Source organism: Mustela nigripes, chromosome 17 (assembly GCF_022355385.1).
Source record: "Mustela nigripes isolate SB6536 chromosome 17, MUSNIG.SB6536, whole genome shotgun sequence".
Taxonomy (NCBI): Eukaryota; Metazoa; Chordata; class Mammalia; order Carnivora; family Mustelidae; genus Mustela; species Mustela nigripes.
Genome location: NC_081573.1, coordinates 42032387 through 42056219, shown reverse-complemented (window position 1 = coordinate 42056219; position 23833 = coordinate 42032387). Strand labels below are relative to the sequence as shown.

General features: G+C 45.6%; 1 protein-coding gene across 1 annotated transcript in view; it reads left to right on the top strand.

Annotated features, from left to right (window-relative positions):
- Nucleotides 1-23833, top strand: part of RANBP10 (RAN binding protein 10) — a 69903-nt gene that overhangs the window by 20752 nt on the left and 25318 nt on the right. Inside the window, exon 3 of the mRNA XM_059382805.1 lies at nucleotides 6769-6821. Coding sequence (XP_059238788.1) covers nucleotides 6769-6821 — 53 coding nt within the window. The remainder of the gene's footprint in view (nucleotides 1-6768; nucleotides 6822-23833) is intronic.

Sequence of the window (23833 nt, the reverse complement as noted above, 5' to 3'; positions counted from 1 at the left end):
ATTCTGTTTATCTGTTCATCCATTCAGCAATAGACACTTGGATTGGTTTGCTTTCACCATTTGGCTGTTGTGAATAATGCTTCTATGAATATGATTGTACAAATATCTGTTCAAGTGCCTCTTCAGTTCTTTTGGATATATACCAGGAAGTGGAATTGCTGGATTAAATGGTAATTTTTCTTTAAAAATTAAGCATTTTAAAAACAGTGTAGGTTGCCTAGTTGGCTCATTTGGTTAAGCAACTGCCTTTGACTCAGATCATGATCCTGGGATTGAGTTCCACATCAGGCTCCCTGTTCAGCAGGGAGTCTGCTTCTCCCTCCGACCTTCATCATCTCATATTCTCTCTCTCTTATTCTCTCCCTCTCAAATAGACAAATAAAATATTTTTTTTTAAAGTGTAATTTTTAAAAGATTTTATTTGAGAGAGAGAGAGAGAACGTGAACAGGGGAAGGGGCAGAGGGATAGGGAAAAAGAATCTCGGACAGACTCCTTGTTGAGCATGGAGGCCATTGCAGGGCTTGATTCATGACCCCAAGAACATGACCTGAGCTGAAATCAAGAGTTGGATGCTTGGGGCACCTGGGTGGCTCAGTGGGTTAAGCCTCTGCCTTCGGCTTGGGTAATGATCCCAGGGTCCTGGGATCGAGCCCCACATCGGGCTCTCTGCTCAGTGGGGAGCCTGCTTCCCCCCTCTCTCTCTCTGCCTGCCTCTCTGCCTGCTTGTGATCTCTGTCAAATAAATAAAATCTTAAAAAAAAAAAAAAAAGAGTTGGATGCTTAACCAGCTGAGCTACCCAGGTGCCCCAACATGGTTTATTTATTTATTTTTTTAAGATTTTATTTATTTATTTGACAGAGAGAGACACAGTGAGAGAGGGAATAGAAGCAGGGGGAGTGGGAGAGGCAGAAGCAGGGACCTGAGCCGAATGCAGACGCTTAACAACTGAGCCCTCTAGGCACCCCTAATTTTTTAAACTTATAGTTACCATATGATTAACTGCCATACCTATTTCCATAGCTGCTGTACCGTCAATGAACAAGGGTTCTAATCTTCATATCCTCACCAACACTTGTTCTTTTTTCTGTTGTTTGTTTGTCCTTAAGCGTAGGAAGTTGTGTTTTTGATCTACATTTCCTCAGTGATTCGTGATGCTGAACAACTTTTCATGTGCTTATTAGTGATTTGTCTCTTCTTTGGAGATGTAACTATTCAAGTCCTTGTCCGTTTTTAATAGATTTTCTCTTTGGTTTTGTTTTTCTCCTATACCATGGGTTGCTTTTCACTGTGTTGATGGTGTTTGTTTGTTTTAGGATTTTATTTGTTATTTGACAGAGAAAGGGAGAAAGCACAAGCAGGGGGAGCAGCAGAAGGAGAGGGAGAAGCAGGTTACCCACCGAGCAGGGAGCCCAAAGTGAGGTTCAATCCCAGGACCGTGGGGATCATGACCTGAGCTGAAGGCAGACGCTTAACCATCTGAGCTGCCCAGGTGCCCCGATGGTGTCCTTTGAGATACAAAAGTTTAAGATTTTGATGTAGTTTACTTTTCTCTTTTTCTTTTTCTTTTCTTTTTTTTTAAGATTTTACTTATTTATTTATTTGTTAGAGAGAGAGAGCGAGCATGCACAAGTGGGCAGAGTGGCAGGCAGAGGAAGAAAGAGAAGCAGGCTCCCTGCAGAGCAAGGAGCCCAATGCGGGACTCAATCCCAGGATCATGTCCTGAGCCAAAGGCAGTGGCCTAACCAACTGAGCCACCCAGGTGTCCCTACTTTTTTCTCTTGTTGCCTGTGCTTTGGGTTTAATTTCCAAGAAATCATTGCCAATTTCAATGTAAACCTTTTCTCCTGTGTTTTCTTTTAACAGCTTTACAGTTTTAGATCTTTGTTTATTTGATCTGTTTTAAGTTAATTTTGCGTATGTTGTATGGTAAGGGCCCAACTTCATTCTTCTTCATGTGGATATCCAGTTGTCCCAGCACCAAGTGTTATTATTTTCTACTTAAGACTTGAATGATCTTAACATCTTTGTCGAAATCAGTTGACCACGTATGGGAAGGTACATTTCTGTGCTATTGTGTTACTGTGGTCTATATGCCTGTCTCTATGTCAGTACCAATACTGTTTTGATTATCACAGCTTTGTGGTAAGTTCTGAAGTCAGGAAGTGTGAGTCCTCTAACTTTTTTTCATCTTTTTCAAGATTGCTTTGGCTGTTCATTGTCCCTTGAGATTCCATATGGATAGCATTAAATCTGTGTATTGCACTGCGTAGTATTGGCATCATAACAATATTAAGTTTTCCGATTGTGAACACAGATGTCTTTCCATTTATTGTGTCTTCTTTAATTTCTTTCAGCAACATCTTATAGTTTTTAATGTACAAGTCTTGTTTTCTTGGTCAAGTTTATTCTCAAGTATTTTATTCTTTTTTTTTTTTTTTAAGATTTATTTATTTTAGAAAGGGGGCGGGGACAGAAGGAGAGAAAATCTCAAGCAGACCGATCACAGAACTCAATGCAGGACTAGATCTTATAATCCTAAGATCACAACCTGAGCTAAAACGAAGAGTTGGATATCTCACTCACGGGGTTCCACCCAGGCACCCTGATATCTTATTTTATTTATTTATTTATTTATTTTTAAAGATTTTATTTATTTATTTGACAGACAGAGATCACAAGCAGGCAGAGAGACAGACAGAGAGAGGGGGAGAAGGAGGCCCCCCGCTGAGCAGAGAGCCCGATGTGGGGCTCGACCCCAGGACACTGGGATCATGACCCGAGCCAAAAGCAGAGGCTTTAACCCGCTGAGCCACCCGGGTGCCCCTATTTTATTTTATTTTATTTTTTTAATTTTACTTCATTTTATTTCATCTTTAAGATATTATTTATTTATTTGAGAGAAAGAGAAAGTGTGTTAGCGCACCAGAAAGGGGTAGATTCAGAGGGAGAGAGAGAAGCAGACTCCCCACCAAGTAGGGAGTCCAACACAGGGCTTGATCCCAGGACCTCAGGATCATGACCTCAGCCAAAGGTTTGTGCTTAATTGACTGAATCACCCAGGTGTGCCCACCCCCAGCACTTTAGTCTTTTTTTTTTTTTTTTTAGTGTGATTTTTTGTGATGATGGACTTTTTTTTTTTTTTTAAGATTTTATTTGTTTATTGACAGAGAGAGAGATCACAAGTAGGCAGAGAGGCAGGCAGAGAGAGAGAGAAGGAAGCAGGCTCCCTGCTGAGCATAGAGCCCGATGTGGGGCTCCATCCCAGGACCCTGAGATCATGACCCGAGCTGAAGGCAGAGGCTTAACCCACTGAGCCACCCAGGCGCCCCCACTTTAGTCTTTATAATGCTATTATAAGTGGAATTATTTTAATTTCCTTTTTTTGTCATTCACTGTTAGTGTATGGTTAGTGTATAGAAAAACAATTATTTTCATGTGTTGATTTTGTATCCTTCATCTTTGCTGAATTTGATTATTCTAATAGCATTGTTGTGGCATCCTTAGAGTTTGCTACATATGGGATCATGTCATCTGTGGACAGAGATAGTTTTACCTATTCTTTTCCAATTTGGGTGCCTTTTATTTTTCTTGCCTAATTGCTTTGGCTAGAACTTTTAACACTCTGTCGAATAGAGTGGCAAACACAGGCATCTTTCTTGTTCCTGATCTTAGGAAAAGTTTTACAGTCTTTTACCATTGGGTATGATGTTAGTTATGGGCTTATCATATATGGCTTTTATTATGTTGAGATAATTTCTGTTTATTCCTACTTTGTTGAGTGTGACTGAGATGTAACTTAACATACCATACAATTCCCCAATTAAAGTGTTCAGTTCAGTGTTTTTCAGTATATTCACCGTGTCCTTACAGCTTTTATATCCCTGCTTATCACAGACTGATTGGGGAATAGTTTTCAAGTGCATGAAGACTTGCTGGAAGGTATAAGGCTGTGTGTTTTTATTATTTTAGACATTAGACTTTTAGAAAAGACTTAATATCACCCATTGTTTGAAGAGTTGGGACTCATTTCTTTTGAACAGTGACTCAACTCCAGCATCATATGAATATGCAACTTAGGTTCCTGTGGAGTTGCTCTCTGTGTCATTGACACCTGCAGGTGACATGGCACCCAAGTGTGGGTATAAGATCTCCTCTGGGAGAGTAGGAGTTGACCCTAAGGTTTATGTAAAGGCTTGCAGACCTGGTAAACACTATCCCATCTATGGGGTAGAGAGTTTATAGGTAGGTGTTGAGGGCTGGCTGCTGGATGTGGAAATGGCTTCCCCAGTGCAGAAGCCTAAGCAACTTGTGTTTGAGTACATGTGCCTTAGTAGTTCCTTATTCCCATGGAAATTTATGGAATTAGACCCTTGTTGCTGGTGGCCAAGCTGGTTGACCGTCCCTATTTGCGTTAACCTTAAATGGCTAAGGGTTATCCAGGAAAAATGTGCTCTAAACACAAACCCTCATTTTAGTGTCAGGAAACCTGTATGGCAGGAATGGGATCACGTGTGATATTAGGCAGGGACTCAGGCCCTTCCAAACAGGGCAGGATGAGTGGGCTGACATCCAAGTCAGGGAAACCCCTGGCTATGTTGTACATGATTATTTAGACTGATGACTGCAGAGCAGTTAAGATTGTTTGCTGCTTGGTCAGTCAAGGCATTAAGAAAATGAAGACTGGGGCGCCTGGGTGGCTCAGTGGGTTAAAGCCTCTGCCTTTGGCTTAGGTCATGATCCCAGGGTCCTGGGATCAAACTCCGCATCGGGCTCTCTGCTCAGCAGGGAGCCTGCTTTCCTTCCTCTCTCTCTGCCTGCCTCTCTGCCTGCTTGTGATCTCTGTCTGTCAAATAAATAAATAAAATCTTTAAAAAAAAGAGAGAGAGAGAATGAAGACCAGCTTGTGGCAGCCTCTACCAAGTGAAGTAAGGAAGCTGATTATTTGGGCTGCTGTTTTTTCTGGGGAAAAGTACATGTTTTAATCTAATAAGAATCCTGCCAGCAGGCTTACACTGATTCTGCCCCTGATGCTTCTTCAAGGTCCATTTTTGGCAGGAGGTCAGGCAGTTTGATAGTCTCAGTCCTTTGAACCTTGCAAGCCCCTCTTTGAAGTGCTGTTCCTTTCCCTTCCCTCCTCTTTCCCCTAACTCCTGCAGGCCAAGTTTCCAGGGTCATGTGTTGGTCTGTGTCATCCTGGTTCCTGCCAGCATGATGGGGTAGCTTAATGGAGTTTCAGAGGAAGATGTGTGGGTCAGAGCCTTCCTGCTGCTGCTCTCCCAAAAGGCAGTGGCACAGTCAGCCAGAGAAGGGAAAAGGGTGTTTGCTGTAGATGAAGGACTTGCAGAGACAGGAGTGCCATGTTGTCGGAACTCAGGTAGTGTTAGGAAACAGGTACATAGGTGCATGGAGCATGTCGGGGAAAGAGTAATAATCCAAGATGGGGACATGTATGTGGAAGTATTCCTTGCAGAATCATTTACAACAGGCAACAGTTGGAATGTAAATGTGCAGCCACTTGGAAATGGTCGAAAGAAGGCAACCCTGTGTTAAAAAACATTTTTGTGTGGGGACGCCTGGGTGGTTCAGTCGGTTAAATGTCTGCTTTTGGCTCAGGTCATGATTCCAGGGTCCTGGAGTCAAGTCCTGTGTCAGGAGGTTGGCTTCTCTCTCTCCCTCTACCTCTTCCCCTGGTTGCGCTCTCTCTCATGCTCTTTCTCTGAGAAATAAATAAATAAAATCTTAAAAACTTTTTTTTGTGTGTATGGTTAAATATATATTACATGAAGTTGACTATTTTCACTATCTTAAAGTATAAGTTTAGTGGCCTTAAGTACATTTGGTTTTTATGCAACCATAAAGTTATATCTCAGCCCTCTTGGTTGGTGTTTTTAGTATTCTGAGCTTCTCAACTACGTGTTGGCACTCACAGATGGTTAATATCAGGCATCGTGTGGGTTTCTCCTGTTGTACTGTTAGAAGGTAATGACCTATTTCTCTTAGTTCTTAGGAAAAGACCTCACTATTTCCTTGCACAGTACAAGCAGACTAAAAAACTCTGTTCATTTCCTTTTCTGGCCTTCCTACTCATGAATTCCACTGAGACATCTTTGACCGAGGTACACAGCATGGGCCCTGCTTTGCTGTGGATAACTTAGGTGTTTAGATACCTGGGTGGGAGGAGTGGGGGTAGGGGGATCCTTAGGACTTAAGGACACCCTGCCTCAACATTGGATGATCAGGGAGGCCAGTGGTGAGTGCATGTATTAGGTTACGTTAGTGAGTTTGGAGATACCCAGAGAAGAACCCTGGGGTCTTGATGATTCTATACAGACCCAACCTGGCTGTATTTTTTCCATGTCTTGGTCCTTGCTGAATAGTGGCTTATCCCCGTGGGCTTGATCTTGCATCGTTCTGCCAAGCACTACGTAGGATTCAAATACTTACTTTAGGTACTTCTTGAGGATAGATTCCGCTGTGTTAGTTGGAGCCAGAAACCAAGGGACTGGAAACAGTGATTTCAGGAAACTTTCATCTGAAACTGAAGTTCCTGGTTACAGACACTACCTCTTGTTTCTCCAGCTACTTAAGGCATTTAGATGATTTTTTCGATTTTCATTAGAAAATCAAAATATGAAGGGTCTCCAAGAACTGTGTTAAGAGTCTTATATTCATTGCTTTTCTTGTTTTTCTTTTACCAAGAAATGCTTTAAAAGGGAGATGCGTAATCATTTGCTAACCAAATTTTTGTGTGTGTGATTTTTTGAAGGTACATGGGAATAGGACTCTCAGCTCAAGGCGTCAACATGAACAGACTTCCTGGTGAGTCATTGGTTAAGAGAATATTTGTTCTGCTCTTCTGATCCATTCTGTGATGAGAATCATGGTGGCAGCTAAGAGGTTGGAGACTATCTTACCTAAAGCCAAGTCATTGGATGGAAAATCCTAAAACATGGCCATGGCTGGTATGGGCTGGTATGGGGTTCCATACCAAAAATTATGGTATGGTATGGGCTTCCATTCCAAAAATTAATTGGAATTTGAACTGTTGGCAGTCAAAACCAACCCGAGCTTGCTCCTAGTGGAGATACGCCTTAGAAGCCCTCACTCCCGTTGGCATTTGACCATCCTGGGACTCTGGCATATATGGAGAAGGAGACTGCTGCCAACTCTGGCTTCTTTGTTACTTTACCATTATTAAGAATCGGTTTTTAAGTGGCCTTCCATCTGAACGTGGTTGAGGCAATTTTTTAATGAATATGAAGTGTGTAAGACTTGGGTTTGCAGTCAGTAACCTCAGATTTGTGGAATGCTCTGGGCCCTGCACATGGTCCTCTGATACTACCCAGGCACCCTTTCAACCACTTGGGCTATGTACAGTTGAAGGGATAGAAACCTCCATCAGAAGATGGTCCGAAGTCCATCTGTTCCTTCAGTGGCCCAAGTGATATGGTGCAAGCCCCTGGCATCGACATGAAGGCAGGCAAAGTCTCTGTGTCTCTGCCCTGGTTCTCTCTACTTTTTGTGCCCCAGACACCGAGAGAAGGCAACTGCCTTTTTCCAAAGAGAGAGCAGCACTTAAATGTTACATCTTTTCCCATCTATGTTTAATGTAAGACACAGATATCTTTTTTCTAATTGACCAATTTCAAGAACTTGAAATCTAGACTTGCTCAGGTTTCACCTACTTGTAAGGAGTCTGAAATGTTTTGGCTTTGATCTCAGGGAAAACTGGCCTTTAGTTATTAATCAGGATGTGTGTGGCATATTGACTTCTTTGTGTAACATGTGGCTATAATCCCCCCCCCCAAGATTTTATTTATTTATTTGAGAGAGAGAGAGAATGCCTGCAAAGCAGGGAGAAGGCGCAGAGGGGGAAGAAGAGGGACAAGGGGCTTGATCTCAAAACCCTGAGTCATGGAGCCGAAATCAAGAGTCAGTGGCTTACCCAACTGAGCCACTTGGATGCCCCTTAATCTTTTTCTTATGCCAAATGTGCTCTTTGAACTTTTGTACTGCTTTGGTGGCAGGGAAGAAGAGGCTTATTATGTAGAAGTAACTGTTATAATCTGTTATTAACTGTCACTTTAAGCAACCTTGAACATTGGTTAAATGAATTTTTATTAATCTACAGAAAAGAATACTATGCAGCCATGAAAAGAATGAGGAGGTTCTTTAGGTACTGATTTAGAGTAATCTCTAGAGTGTATTGTTAAGTGGAAAATATAAGGCGTAGAACAATGTATGATATGCTATGAAGTGTGTAAAAATTAAAAAGGCAAATTGAGCATATCTGTACCTGCTTATGCATGCATTGAACATCTTTGGAAATCTATAGAAAAACTTGTAATATCAGCTATCCCTTGGGAAGTGATAGGGCGACTAGGGATAGGACTGGGAAAGAAATTTTTCACTTTCAAAATCTTCACATTTTCTCTCTTGTGAATATATTATTTGTTTAAAAAGTCTAAGTAGAATTAAAATAAGCAAAAGCAGATGCCCTTGTATCAAGAAGTCCTCACATCTATCAGATGGATTTGGAATACAGCTTTTTACCATGCACTAGGCTTGGTATTCTAAGTTTCACTGCTCATCCTTCTTTAGTAAGAATCGTTTTTTGCATTGCTCATTTGGTTTGAGATCCATGGAGTGGAGCAGATGAGGTGGGAGGGGGAGGTTCAAGGTCTACCTGGGCTGACCTGAGTCTCTTTGAGATAGAGCCATGTGGAACCACATCCGTTTGCCTCACTCATAAGATGGAGTTTTTGACCCCCTCTGCACCAGTTGGAGGCCAGCTGCTGGTCATGTGCCTTGATGTTGAGAATGTAATATTGTGGGGAAGTGCATTTGGGGCCCTTATGCAGTTAGACCCTGTCTAGGCCCAAGATGTGGGCCTATAGGAGAAGGGGCTTGGAGACAGTAGATGAGGTGTTGGTCCCCACACTAATGTATCTGGAGAGTTGGCACCTTTTTTTACGTCCTGAGTGGTGCGTCTCTTGTTTGGCAGGAGAAAAGGGCCCCTTTGGGAGTTACACCTATTCTCATTTCACTCTGGCTGCCGGCTCTGAGGGCTTTTATTCCTGTCATTTCTTTCTTTCTTTTTTTTTTTTTTAAATAAAGATTTTATTTATTTATTTGACAGAAATCACAAGTAGGCAGAGAGGGGGAAGCAGGCTCCCCGCTGAGCAGAGAGCCCAATGCGGGGCTCGATCCCAGGACCCTTAGATCATGACCTGTGCCGAAGGCAGAGGCTTTAACCCACTGAGCCACCCAGGTGCCCCCCAATCTTCCTGTCATTTCTGATAATCTCCCTGATTATTCCTTAAGGTAGAAAGTAGGAATCAGGGGTGTCTAGGTGGCTCAGTTGTTAAGTATCTGCCTTTGGCTCGGGTCGTGGTCCCAGGATCCTGGAATTGAGCCCCACATCGGGCTCCCTGCTTGATGGGAAGCCTGCTTCTCCCCCCTCTCCACTCCCCACTTGTGTTCCCTCTCTTACTGTGTCTCTCTGTCAAATAAATAAGTAAAAATCTTAAGAAAAGAAAAAAAAGTAGGAATCAGTTTGCAGATAGATAGGGATTCTCTCTAGGAAGGATGGATGCCTCTGGCTTTCCCAGGAGACAGGACTGGCTGAATGGCTGAAAAGACCTAGCACAAGATAGATGTAGGGGTAGAGGGAAGACGTTCCTCTTAGGAATGATGGTGGGCTTGTTTATCCCAATGCTGGATTTGGAAGATCAGAATCCCTTTTGGCACTTTTCATTTTCTGGGATTGCTTTTTTTGGTATGTGTACATACATATGCAGGGGGTGGAGGTACTTCATGAGCATACATTATCCAAAACTGAAAGTATCATCGTTCGTAACAATTGGACCTGAAGCTACTAGCATGTATTCCACTGGGAACATGAGATGGAGGATGGCAGCAGCTAAAGCCTTTCTGGCTGTGGCTTCTGATTTCCAAGAGACCCTTGGTTGTGATGAAGGCTATTGGGACTGTTAGAATATATGGTTGGTGGGAGGTGGTGACGATGGTAGCCTAGTCTGGGTCTAGAATTTGAGACTTTGGTGTTAACTTCAGGTGAGATAATTGAGTGTTGATGTATCTTCTTGATATACTGTTGTGTCTGAGGGAGAGTGGTGGTTACTGTGGGTTTACAGGGGTGTTCTGGCTTGGTGTTGAGAGACATACAGGAGTTTGTCAGGTGGGTCTGTATGGTGGTACAGTAAGGCCTGTGAGTAGGTCTGTAAGTTGTCTTGTGTGATGGGATGCCAGTCAGAATGACCTAGTTGAAGGAAGAGTCTTATGTTCCATTCCAAGGGGCATGGACTTCTTTATTTAAGCAGTGGGGATTGCAGGAGTGTTCTGAACGTAGGCAAAATGTGATCAGATTTGCTAATAAGTAACTAGTTCAAGAGTGAACTGTTGTAGAGGAGACCTTCCAGAGGGGGTGGAGGCTAAGCTGGGCAGCCTGGGCAGTAAGAATCATAAGAACTTAGACATGTGATGGAACTTCAGAAGGTGGTAGATTTTGGTTAAAAAAAGGACTCCTTTCCGTATTTTGAAATACTTAACTGGAAGCATTTCATCATAAGTGGACAGTTATATTTATATGTGCCTTATGGGTGTATATTGAGATAACTCAGTATTATCTTGTGTAGTTAAGAAGAATCCTGCTAGGTCATTGGGAGGAGTTCCTTATTTTCATGACTGTGTATGTAGATTACTTTTGATTTGTAAGTTTAAAAAAACTTGTCAGCGAATCTATCAGGGCCAGCTGGGCTTTTGGGGAGGACATTTTAAAGACTTTCCCTTCCCTTCTTGTTAGCTTGTTCAAGTAAGTTCATTCTTGTGGCATCACTTTCCTTCCGTATATTCTGCTTAGGCCATCTGATTCTCTTTATGGGAAAATGGCTCTAATTAATATTGTCAAAACCAAAAAAAAAAAAAAAAAGCAGGGGGGGCTCCTTAGCTGGTCAGTTAGTAGAGCACTTGACTCTTTTTAAAAAAAATATTTATTTATTTATTTGACAGACAGAGATTACAGGTAGGCAGAGAGGCAGGCAGAGAGAGAGAGAGAGAGGAGGAAGCAGGCTCCCCACTGACTAGAGAGCCTGAAGCGGGGTTCGGCCCCAGGACCCTGGGATCATGACCTCAGCCAAAGGCAGAGGCTTTAACCCACTGAGCCACCCAGGCGCCCTGAACACATGACTCTTTTGATCTCGGGGTCATGAGTTCAAGCCTCATGTGGGGTGTAGAGATTACTTAAATAAATAAAACATTTTTTTAAAAGATTTACTTATTTGAGAGAGAGAAGGAGAGTGCGGGGTAAGGGCAGAAGGTAAGGAAATGGGAGAAAAATCTTAAGCAAACTCTCTGCTGACCAGACCATAAGATTCACCCCTTTAAAGTATGCATTTCAGTGATTTTAATGTACTCACAGAGTTGTGCTACCATCACCTCTATCTAGTTCCAGAACATTTTCATCACCCCAAAGAGAAGCCCCATACCCATTAGCAATCATTCTCTTATTCTCCTTCCCTGCAGCCCCTGGAAACCACTAATCTACTTTCTGTTTCCATGGATTTTCCTTTTCCTGGACATTTCATATCAGTGGAGTCATACAACAGGTGTTATATTTGCATACCGCTTCTTTCACTTAGCGTAATGTTCTGAGCTTCATCTAAGTTGTAGTGTGTATTAGAACTAAGTTTCTTCTTATGGCCAGATAATATTCTGTTATATGGGTATATCACATTTTGCTTACCCATGTGTCTGTTGGTGAGTATTTGGATTTTTTTTTTAAAGATTTTATTTATTTGACACAGAGAGAGCAAGCGAGTGAGAGAGACAGAGCAAGCACAGGCAGGGGGAACGGCAGGTAGAGGAGAAGCAGGCTCTCTGCTGAGCAGGGAACCCAATGGAGGGCTTGATCCCCCGACCCTGGGATCATGACCTGAGTCAAAGGCAGATGCTTAACCCACTGACCCACCCAGGCACCCTGTTTTCTTTTTTTAAAAGAATATTTGGATTGTTTCTACTTTTTGACTGTTATGATTTATGCTGTAAACATTTGTGTACAAGTTTTTGTGTGGACACATATCTCATTTCATTTGGTTGTATACCTAGGAGTGGAATTGCTGGGTCATGTGGTAACAAATTTTATTTAGGGTTTTGATCCATTTAATTTTTATGGTGTGAGGTAAGGATCCAACTTCATTCATTTGCCTGTGGCTGCCCAATTGTCCTAGCATCAGTTGTTGAAAAAACTATTCTTTCCTTACTGAATGATCTTGGTACCTGTGTTGAAAATCATTTGAGCCAAAGATGTATGGATTTTTTTTTCCTAGATTCTCAATTCTATTCCATTGATCTATATATTTGTCCTTGCCTATACCATACTGTCTTGATTACTGTTGCTTTGTAGTAAGTTTTGAAATTGGGAAGTGTGAGTCCTTGAACTTTTTTCTTCTTTTTCAGGATTGCTCTGACTCTTCCGGTTCCCTTGCAATTCCATATGAATTTTAGAATCAGCTTGTTAATTACTATAAAGAAATCAGGTGGGATTTTAATGGATTGCACTGAATCTGTAGATCAGTTTGGGAAGTATTGTCATTCTAATAATGTTAAATCTTCTGGTCCATGAATGTGAAATGTTTTTCCATTTGTTTAGATCTTCTTTAATTTCCTTCAGCAGGGGTGCCTGCGTGGCTCAGTCATTAAGCATCTGTCTTTGGCTCAGGTCATGATCCTAGGCTCCTGGGATCGAACCTGTCTCCAGCTCCCTGCTCCGCGGGAAGCCTGCTTCTCCCTCCCCCACTTCCCTTTCTGCTGTTCCCTCTCTCGTTGTGTGTCTCTCTCTGTCAAAAATAAATAAAATCTTTTAAAAAGAATAAAGATAGATGTTTATTGTTACATATTTTCTCTAAGTACTACTTTATGCCTCACAATTTTTTTTTAAAGATTTTATTTATTTATTTGAGAGAAAGATAGTAAGGGAGCACATGTAGTGGGAGGGGCAGAGGGAGAGGGAGAAGCAGACTCCTTGCTGAGTAGGGAGCCCTATGCAGCCCTTTGCAATCTCAGGATACAGGGATCATGACCTGAGCCAAAGGCAGATGCTTAAGTGACTAAGCCACCCCTGTGCCCCTCACAAAAAATTTTTAAATTAATTTATTTGAGAGAGAGAAGAGAAAGAGAGTGCATGTGGGGGAAGGGCAGAGGAAGAAAGAGTCTTAAGTAGACCTCACGGTGAGTGTGGAGCCTGACTTGGGGCTCAGTCTCGCAACCCTCAGATCATGACCTGAGCCAAAACCAAGAGACAGATGCTTAACCAGCTATGCCACCCTAGTGCCCTCTCTTTTTATGAATTTGATATGCTGTTTTAGTTTGAGCTTTTCATTTTAAGATAGTTATTACATTCTTTATTCTTGTTCTTCCTGACCCAGGTTGTATTCAAGACAATAGAATGCTTGAATAATTTTCACATGATCGGGCACTATTTGTTTAATTGGCTGAGCCTAGCCTTTTTCCATCATGATCAGTAATATGATGTGATCTGTACTTTGAAAAAGTTTGCTTAAAAAAAAAAAAAAAGAAAAAGTTTGCTTAATGCTCGTTTATACTCTAGCACATCAGGTTTTGTGAAATATGTAGGTACAGAGTTTGTTCCCAGTCCACCATCGAGTTTTCTGTACATTTGTTTTTTCTTATTCATTTATATATCAGTCTATTTTTATGAATTTGTTATTAGAGGGTAAAAGAAATTTTGAAAATAATGTCACCTGCAATCTTGTGCTTAAGGGCTGAGGGCTTCAGGTTGGAGGGTTTAAGCAGCTTTGTGCCTGATGGTTGTTACTGGGTCAGGGAGACAGTGGGTTGGGTGTTACAGGGAGCCACTGAGGGATTTAAGTGGAGGTGTGATCTGTCCAGGTTGGAGGGGACAGGAGCAGGTGCAAGGATGCCAGTTAGGGACTGTCTCAGTGGTCCAGAAGAGCATGGTGGTATCTGGGATTCGAGAGATGGGGAGGACAGGCCCTGTGGAAGTAGTTCATCCAGCTTGGTATCTTCTGAGTAGTAGGTGAACAGACTGCAAACTACTATGTTGTGCTTATAGGATTTTGCTGATAATTTGTTTTAAGAATTCTTTTATTAATAAAATGGCCTGGTGATAGCCATTTTAGATGCCAAGTCTCAGTGTCATTCAGAGCAAGTAGAAGAGTGTAAATCGAACCGCCCTTGTCCGAGTGACTCTAAGAAGAAGGTAACTTGGGAAGTCTAGCCTTGGCCTGCCCAGGTGCTGCTGCAAGAAGTACCTGGTCTTTGGCTTAGTCCAGCCTTTCACAGGTCCCTGAAGAGAAACTTACGAGAAAGGAGAGGCCCAAGTGTAGAACTGAAGCCCCTTTTCTTATAGTTCCTGATCTGGTTGAGTGAAACCAGTATCAACAGAAGATGGACTTGACTGAGAGAGAGCCTCCACCCCTCTCTACTTCTTGACTGTAGGAGATAACCTCTGTCTGTCATACACACGCGAGCGCCTGCACACACACACACACACACACACACACACACACACACACACACACAGTCCCCTCACCCCACCCCACCCTTCTTTTCTTCTCTGCCAGGGGCTGCTGGTTTCTCTGGTTGCTTGCATCTTGTTGCTGAGTAGACCTTATGGTAGCTGCGTGAAGTAGGTGTGGAGGCGGTAGAGGCAGTTCTCTCTTTCTTTGAGGGGCCCCAAGACTCTGTGGCCTGTAAATGGTTGACTGTACATTGCCAAGGCCTGAAAGTGCAGTTGAAGGGCAGCTTGTGAGCCATCCAGGCAGTTATACAACTCACTTCTCTGGCTCTTCTCTTTGAGCAGGTCATATCTCCTGAAACCTCAGTGCTTTGTTTACAGTCCAGCACACAGTGAACCTGCTTGCCTCAAACTAAGTTTATCCGACTGCAAAACCCAGATCCTCCTGCTTTCCTTGTGTGCACTGACAGTTGCTGTTCACCCAGCCCCCAGGTGGCACTCTTTAATCTTCACCCTGTCCCTTTCCACATCCATCCCATGGTTCTGCCGCTCTCCAAGTATGTCTTTAATCTGGTCCCCTTCTCTGTCCTTACTGTCATTGCCTCCCCATTGGGCTCTTTCCATGGCCTCCTGATTCAATGCTCTATCTCAGGTCTCTGCTCTCTACTTCCTGTCCCTTGCCTGTCTGCCAGGGACACGGGCCTGTAAGCCTTGCTTGGCATCTTCTGCCCTCTCTACCCTCCACATGGGCTGCACACCAGCATGTTTGTGAGGCCCAAGATACACTGCAGACATTCTCTGCTCTGCCTCTTCATAGGTGCCCTTCTTACTGTGGGGGTATCCTTCCTGCTTATGTCCCCCTGTGTAATACCGCCTAACCCTTTTGGTTCTGACCACATTTCTCTCATGACATTTACCTCTCTGCCTTGTGTGACTTATTCATATTTACCCAACGATACCCTCACTGGGACTTGGACCACATCTTTTTATCACCACGCTTCCAGAGCGAGTATAATGCCCATGGGCTCTTTCTGCATCTTGCTGAGCTCTGCCTTACTACTGTGGCTTCAGTAAACCAAGTGTGGTTCTGGAACCATTCCTGAGTCAGGTCCCTGCTGGCCTGCAGCCTGCCCTTGGCTGGGAGATGCCTTTATTTGGATGGTAGCTTCCCTACTCTGCCCTAACTATTGTGGCACTGATTGTGCATGGGGGCTCTGCTGCCACCTTCTACCTGAAAGAGGAGTGACCGTCCCCCCTTCTCTGTTTGTTAGGGCTCAGTGTCGTTGAATCAGCTCTGGGCTCACATTTAGTCATGTGAGGAAACACATCTTTAGGGTTGCGGTCAGCTTGTGGAGCAGTATGTAGCTCAGTGCTTAAGAGCATGGACTCTGGAGCCACACGGTCTGCATTTGCATCCTGGCAGCTGTGTTACCTGAGGTAAGTTACTTAACTGTTTTGTGCCTCTCTTTTCCCCATCTGTAAAATGGAAACAATACTTGTATGTAACTCACATATGGAATGGCTTTGAGAATTTAGTGAGGTCCTGTATAGTGATTAGAACAGTATCTAATAAAAAAGGGGTATATACATGTTAGCTTTTGTTGTAACTGAGAAAAAGTGTTTTTTCTAACTGTGGAAGGAAGAACCTATACATTTGTATACATTTGAAGTTCTTTTTTTTTTTTTTTTTAAGATTTTATTTATTTATTTGTCAGAGAGAGAGGAGCGAGAGCGAGCACAGGCAGACAGAGTGGCAGGCAGAGGCAGAGGGAGAAGCAGGCTCCTCGCCAAGCAAGGAGCCCGATGTGGGACTCGATCCCAGGACGCTGGGATCATGACCCGAGCTGAAGGCAGCTACCCAACCAACTGAGCCACCTAGGCGTCCCCACATTTGAAGTTCTTAAGTAAATAAATAAATACAGTTTTTTTTAAAGATTTTATTTATTTATTTGTCAGAGAGAGAGGGAGAGCAAGTGAGCACAGGCAGACAGAGAGGCAGGCAGAGGCAGAGGGAGAAGCAGGCTCCCTGCCGAGCAAGGAGCTTGATGTGGGACTTGATCCCAGGACGCTGGGATCATGAGCTGAGCTTGAAGTCAGCCGCTTAACCAACTGAGCCACCCCTCATTCCTAAGTAAATACAGTTCTTTTATGAATGTGTATCAGAGTGGAGTTAGATGTAATTGAAACTACATTTTGTTTTCAGTGCTTGTGTTTTCTGTATTTGAGTAGCCATGTTAGTATGTGTTAACTGGAGTTGAGTTATGGAGGATGAAGATGGCATAGCAAACAAACAGGATGTTGATGTTTCAAGTGTTTTCTTGTAGGTTTTCCTGTACTAGCTCCGCAAGGATGTCTTTGCTTCTGGGGCTGTCAGGAGCAGGGTGTAGCCACTCTTGGGGTCTCGCTTGGTCCTGGGAGCAGACAAGAACAGAGTACCTTCAGTATGAGGCTGGTGGTCAGACTTTCCAAGGAACATCTGGGCCTGTCTCAGCTTGCACAGTCAGAAGTTTCTGCATGGTCAGAAGTTTTGAGGTTTACCTTTTGTAAGGTGTTTTTGACCTCCATTAAATGTGAAACCAAGGAGCACATGTGGTCCAAAATAAGAATGTCAGAATTCATGGACAAACGGCTTGAAAGCAGGGCAGATAGTCTACAGACAGGTGAGTACCCTCAGCCCGACCCTCCCATCGCTGAGCTGGCAGCGAGCAGTGTGGGCTGCGATCCCTGGATTGAGGAAGCAGGGGGAAAAGTCAGAGGCGTGGACAGAGGGAGGGATTTGGGCTTCTCCTAATCTTGAGGGCTTTGAAGGGGTTGAGGATAAGACAGATTCTCCTTTTGTGCCTTGAACCTCAGAGAGGGCCAGGGAGATTCAAGCTGTGTGGATTGGTAGCCCCGTCTGCCTCAGAGCTGGGTAGCTGGTAATTTCCTCTTTGCCATTTCTGTGCAGGAGGCAGCTGTTGTCTTAGTGTGGCATGTATGACCTTAATTACTACAACCCCTCAGGAGAACCCTTGAAGCAAACTTCCTTCATACTGTTGGAAAAGAAGCAGCTCCACAGCTGAGGACTGGGGGTTGAGGGATGCGTATCTCCTGAAGCAGATGGCACCTCGCAACTAGACACTGGTAGGGGGTGAGAGGGTAGTAAGGAGACTGTCTGCCTTGCCCCCACAGGATGGTCATGTTCAAGTGAACATCTCTTCCTCCCCCTAGAACTTACTTTAATTAAGCCTACCCTGAATGGTCTGTTAGGAGCATGCCCCCAGGAGTGTTTGTGTCCTGATCTCGGGCTAGGGCCTGCTTCCACTGGGTGGGACAGATTCTACAAATAGCCGATATTTCTCATTTGCATGTGCCATGGGAGAAGCATAGCAGATAGCAGAGATGAGGGAAATGACCTGGCTGGGAGTGGAGGGAAAGATAACCCGGGTTCCACTAGGATGTCCAGAGCAGATGGTGGTTTGGCAGTTGGGGCCCAAAGGCCAGGTATCTGTTTGGAATCCCTGGTGGTTCCCGTGGTAGTTAATGGTGCCGGTGCCACAGGAGCCGCCGTGGTCCCTGCGGTGCAGCTTGTTTCATGTGAGAGGCCCTCTGTTCCCGGGCTCCCCCTCCCTGGGGCAGCAGCGTGCTGGGCCTTGTAACCAGCTGAGTCCTGGTCCTTTTCTGTGGACCTCTTCCCTTAGCCACAGGGAGACCTGTATTACCTTAACATATCAAGACAGCTTGGCAGCCTTGTGAAGTGAGGCAACTCAGTCAGGCATGGAAATTATTATTCCTGGTCCTGGAGATTTCTTGTCTACAGTATCCTATTTTCTTCTTCCAAACACCAGCTCCCACTTCTGTAGCAGAGGTGAAAATTCTCAATTTAAGACGGTTTTGCAGGACAAGTTAAGTCTTTTGAGGTAAGAGGTTTCATCAACAGCAGAAGGGCCAGTTCTGAAACCTGAGTTTGTCAGTCTCTGAAAACAGAGATTCTCAAGTGTCCTCTGGTATGGTTGTAGGCTGGGGCCACCTCAGGGTGGAGCTGAGTGGGGACTAGTTACTGCTCAATACCTTGCTTCCCTCGTGCTGGGCAGGAGTCTGTATCTAGGTGTCCTGGAAATACTGCACCACCATACCTGGGCCTCCTCTGGGGAAGGGTTTTGCGCATGCCCATCTCTCAGGATCTGGCAGTGTGTGCGAAGTCACAGGCTCCTGCACTATTGGGGATCACCCATCCACCGACTTTCCCAGAGGCTCAGAAGGAGCTCACTGGAGACAAGGAAAAGGCAAACCCAACTCTAGAGGAGAGATACAAAGGCCTAGGGGTTGAGGTTGCCTCTCAGTTTTGTGGGACAGTGCCACCCCTTTCCTTAGCCTGATTCAGCATGGGTGACAGACCGAGTCTGTCCTGTGGGAGCCTGAGGTAAAGGCAGGTAGCACTGTTAGATATGGCAGATGCTACTTGAGCCATGTCCTAGACAGACCTAGCTAGACACCCACTGGCTTCCCTGTGCCTCCCCTGGCTATCAGGTATTGATTTCTTTGGGGGCAGGGAAAGAGTGTGACTCTTGGAAGGCCCCTTCTATGCGGGTGCCGGCTATGCACCCCCTGGCCTTGCCCATGGTTTCAAACTGACACCTGCTTCTTCTCAGTAGAGGGCCTGGATCCCCCTGTGAGGGCAGGCTTTACCCGGTATCAGCCTCCGCTGTCGCCATCTACTTGCAGAGCCTTTTTCTCCTGCTCCTTACCTTGGCTTCCATGCAGAGCAGACTCCCAGGGTACCCTTGAACCCTTTTGCCTGGAGGTGCCAGAGGCCTAGCCTTAGGATTGTGTAGATCCTGTTCCTTGGTCCCAGGGTTCTGAGAGTTTGGGGTAGCAGCCATGTGAGTGTTATGATGGGCCTTCTCTGATGCCACCACGCTGCCTCTGCTGAGTGAAAAGTTGTCCTTTGCTTTCCCGTTACCCATTGTTGAGCTACTCCGGGCAATGGGTCTGTCAGATTTTTTAAGGTACTTGAGGTTTGGGGAGAAACATTTGGCTGATGCATTTCCGGGAAGGGATGGCTCTGAGTAAGTGGCCATCCTTGAGAAGCAGCCCTGCCAGGAGGTCTCCCAGGACACATGTGTTCCTTCTGCAGCAGCCTTAGGCTCAACAAGCACCCTGGCCCAGCCAGCCCAGTACCTTCCCTCCATAGCCAGTCTCACGAGTGACCTTTTGAGAGGCACCAGGCATGGCTGCTGAGCTCTGTAAAGTGCGCTGAAGGCCAGCCGGGTGGCCTCCCCAGGAAACCGGGGATAAGCAAGAGTGGAGCAGGCCTGGGACTGCCGTTGTTGAGCTATTCGGACAGATGGGTGGTCCACCCCCCTTGCTCCCTCGGGAATAAAGGAAGCAGGAAGTCTCAAGTGCCCAGGATTGACCATGAAGCTGGTGCTAGAAATGGAGAGGGAGGGAAACTTGAGGGTGAGTACCTCCTGCAGGCTGCCATTCCATAGCCGTTCTTGTGTGATCCTCTCATCCACCCTGAGAGAATTCAGTCGAGAGAACCCAGAGGGCTGGGTGGCGGAACTGGGATTCAAACTCAAAGCCCAGCTCTGACTGGGACCCATTTATTGGGGAGAGATGGCTGGCTTGGTGGCATGGGGGCCAAGGCTTAGGCTAGCTTTGTGGGGTATGGGCTGGCCTCTGTATGCTAGTCAGTCATGGACCAGGGCCAGAAGCTAATGGGCAGGCACAGCTCCAGCCCCCTTCCCAGGTTCTGTGCTAAGGTGGTGATGATGCAGAAATCTTTGTATTTAGTGGGGAGAGTCCTCTCCATTCCTAGTTGCCCTGCACGGAGGCCCCTAACGTGTCTCGCGGAGGGAAGTTGCATGGGGTGGGTGCCTGGAGCAATCGTGCTGGAGTCCCTGGCAGCCCCGCGGGAGTCTCCTTCCTCCAGGGCACTGTAACCAGGGATGGCGTCTGGGAGCGCCGAGATGACAAACCATTTCCTTCCCGCAGCCACCCCCACACTTCTGGGAGGGAGACTCTGCCGCTCTGAGTGATCATGGAAGGGGAAGTGGGTGGTGCCAGAGCATCTGAAGTGGGCACCTCGGGCCTCCTGGCCCCAGTGAGGCTTGGCTTTCCCCTTGCGTCACTGGCATCTGATAGGTGTCTGACACGGCAGGCTTTTCTGTGTGGGTGCCAGGCTGGCTCCCCATTCGTTCTCTCTAGGAGTGACCAGGCTTACTCTCTTTAGACAGGGAAGAATGGTTAGTTGTAGCATTTCGGTCAAAGTGTTGTCCCAGTTGTGCAGTTCCAGCCATCCTCTGCCTCAGAACTACCTGGACCTGACTTCCTACAGGGCCTGACCCAGGCAGCTGTGCTCCCTTGTTTCCTTCAGGACCTCACATCCCAGTGTCCTCTCAGACAGCTGGCTTCTGTAGACAGTCCTATGGTAAGGGTGACAGCTCTCATTCCTGGCCTTATCACTCCACCAGGCACACCCAGAGAGGGTGACTATTGCTCCTGCTACCAACTTAGAAGGTTCTGGCTTTGGCCGCAGGGGTTCTGTTTGGAGTTGTCTTCTGAAACAGAGGGTGGTAGGCCTAGAGGGGAGGCTCCCAAGACAGAGGTACGACAGTCATCATAGCTGCTGGACCCTCTTAATGGGAAGGAGGGCTTAGATTCATGGATTTTTCCAGAGCGGGCAGAGATACTTGTATCAGCTGCCTTATTTCATAGAAGAGGAACCAGACCCAGAGGAGCTAAATAACTGACTTAGGTATAGAGCCAGGTCCACCGCCTATCTGCAGGCCTCTTTCCAGGGTCCAGAAGTGGCTTCACCATTAATCTGTATAAGTGGGGACAGGATGCAGGCAGACAGCTCTGATTGCTTTGCTTTTCTTAAAAAAGAAAAATGACAACAAAACTCATCACAGTCAAGCCCAGGACTGTCCACTGGCAGTGTGTCATGAAGTGGTTTGACCATTGAAATCCTGTACTTCAGACTTCCCGCCAGCCCTCGACCATGTTTCCCTTTTTACTTCAACAAACATTTCTTGAGCATCTTTTGTGGACCAGGTATTATGCAAGGTGAACAAAAGGATGCTTAGACATGGGCCCTTTAGCCAGAGGACTTTGGTTGCTTTAAGGGAGAGAAACCCATCTCTAACCAGGTTGGTCTGCCAGAACTCAGGCAGGGTAAAACAGAGGAGTATGGTCTCAGGGACTCAAAGGCTGAGACTTTCCTTCTCTGCCTCTTGCACCTGCTTTGTGCTTATTAGCTTTAGGCTGTCAAACCTTCAACACAAGATGGGAACAATGGCAGCCCAGAGCTTTGAGACCCACTCTCCTCCCAGCATCCTTGTAGATAAATTCCAGGAAGCTCTCTTACTGATCCAGTTTGGGTCAGGGAGGAGGAGTTACTAGGATTAGCAGTTCCCACTGCAGACAGGATGGGTACGGGGAGGAGCTACTTGAGAGAAGGTGAGTGCTATCCCCTAAAGAAGGGGGGCTTGCAGGCAAATCCTAGCATTCGTTGCTCACCTACCCTACTGTTTGTTCTTGCAGCCTTCAGGGAGGGGTGCTAGAAGGCTTTGTGCCCAGTCCCTTCTCACAGTTGATGGAATTCAGCCAGATACCAGGAGGAAGTAGTACTGGTCAGGTCAGCTTAGCTTGGGGTCCAAAAACCTTGTAGGGGTTACTTCAAGCTTTTCTTTCTCTCTCTTTCTTTCTTTCTTTTAAATGGAGCCCTGTCTTTGGGGAATTCAAGTGTTCTACTCTCAGAGCATCTTGCTTTTTTTCCTGAGATTGGATTGGGAGCCACCTCAAGGAGGAGGTAGTAGCTTCACCCTTGTGGGCACCTGCTTGGTTCTCACCTGAGTGTCCCTCAGAGGAAAGGAGAACTGAGCTTCTGGGAGTGTTATTTACAAGACCACTAGCCCTCCTGTAGCCTCTCAGGGCCTCAGTTTCCTCAACCTTCAGATGGGGTTTATGGTACCTTCTGATTATTTTGGAGACTCAGTATTTTTTAAGGTTAACCTTAGAGCTATTTGACAAGACCTTCCAACTGATCCCCCCTTACTTGGTAGAGAAGGGAACCAAGGTCCAAGGAGGCAAGTGACTGCCCAGGGCCTGCCGTCTTGGAAGGACAAGGCTGTATCCAGGACCAGCCTGCAGAAGCCCTTCAGGCCACACTTCTGCCCTGGTACCCAGGGCTACAGTGTCCCTTCCTGACAGGCCCCATGCCCTCTGTAGGACCCTAGCTTGAGACTGACAACAGACTCTCTGCAGAATGTACAACTGCAATCAGGCCGTAGCCTTTTGTTTTTTCTCCTGTCTGCCTGATTCCTCAAGATCAGCAGTGGTAGTACTAATTTCTCTCTGCCATACAGCCTCTCAAGGCCTGGGGAGAGGATTCATTGCAAGTGGGGTAACTTAATCCATCGAGAGTAACTTCGTGCCCTTTAACATCTCCTCATCTATTTTGGGCTTCTGGTGCCGTTCTCTGTGTTTGTTCTGCTTTTTCTAGTCTTTGACTGGCCTGAATTTTTCTCCCAAAGGGAAAACAGAAAGCCATTGTATCAGGACAACACAGTAGGAAAATCCTCCAGTGACTTCATTTCAAATTTTCTGTCTATACCACTGTTTGTTTAGTGAGTGTTCCCCATCTCAGCCTTGAGCATCTGGGATGAGCCACAGTCTTGCACTGGCCTTGTATAGCCACCCACCTGCTCTGACTTAACGTGTCTGAAAGGCCTGCTCCTTCTCTTAGTAGGCAGTACCACCATCCACCCATTTGTCCCAGACAGAACCTGAGCAGCATCCTTGTCTGCTCTCAGACCAGCAGCACACGCATCCAGTGGGTCCTGTTGACCCTGCTCTGACTCTTTGTAAGTCTCTCAGCTCCAGCCCCACTGGTCGTCTTTTCCTGTTTCTCAGATATGGTGAGCTCATTCCCTTTGCCCCCAAAGTTCTTTTTCTGATTCTCTCGTTAAGCACACCTCCGTGTAAGGGTCAGAGCTTGGCAAGATCTAACTTGACTACACTATCACCATCCCCACTCCCGTTTCTAGCCCATCACCTGGCTTTGTTTCCTTCAGAGCAGATTGTGTCTATCAGGTGTTTTCTTGTTTGCTTGCTGGTTTACTTACATATTATGTCTTCTCGGGGTACCTGGGTGGTTCAGTGGGTTAAAGCCTCTGCCTTTGGCTCAGGTCATGATCCCGGCGTCCTGGGATCAAGCCCCACATTGGGCTCTCTGCTCAGCAGGGAGCCTGCTTCCCTTCCTCTCTCTCTGCCTGCCTCTCTGCCTACTTGTGATCTCTTTCTGTCAAATAAATAAATAAAATATTTAAAA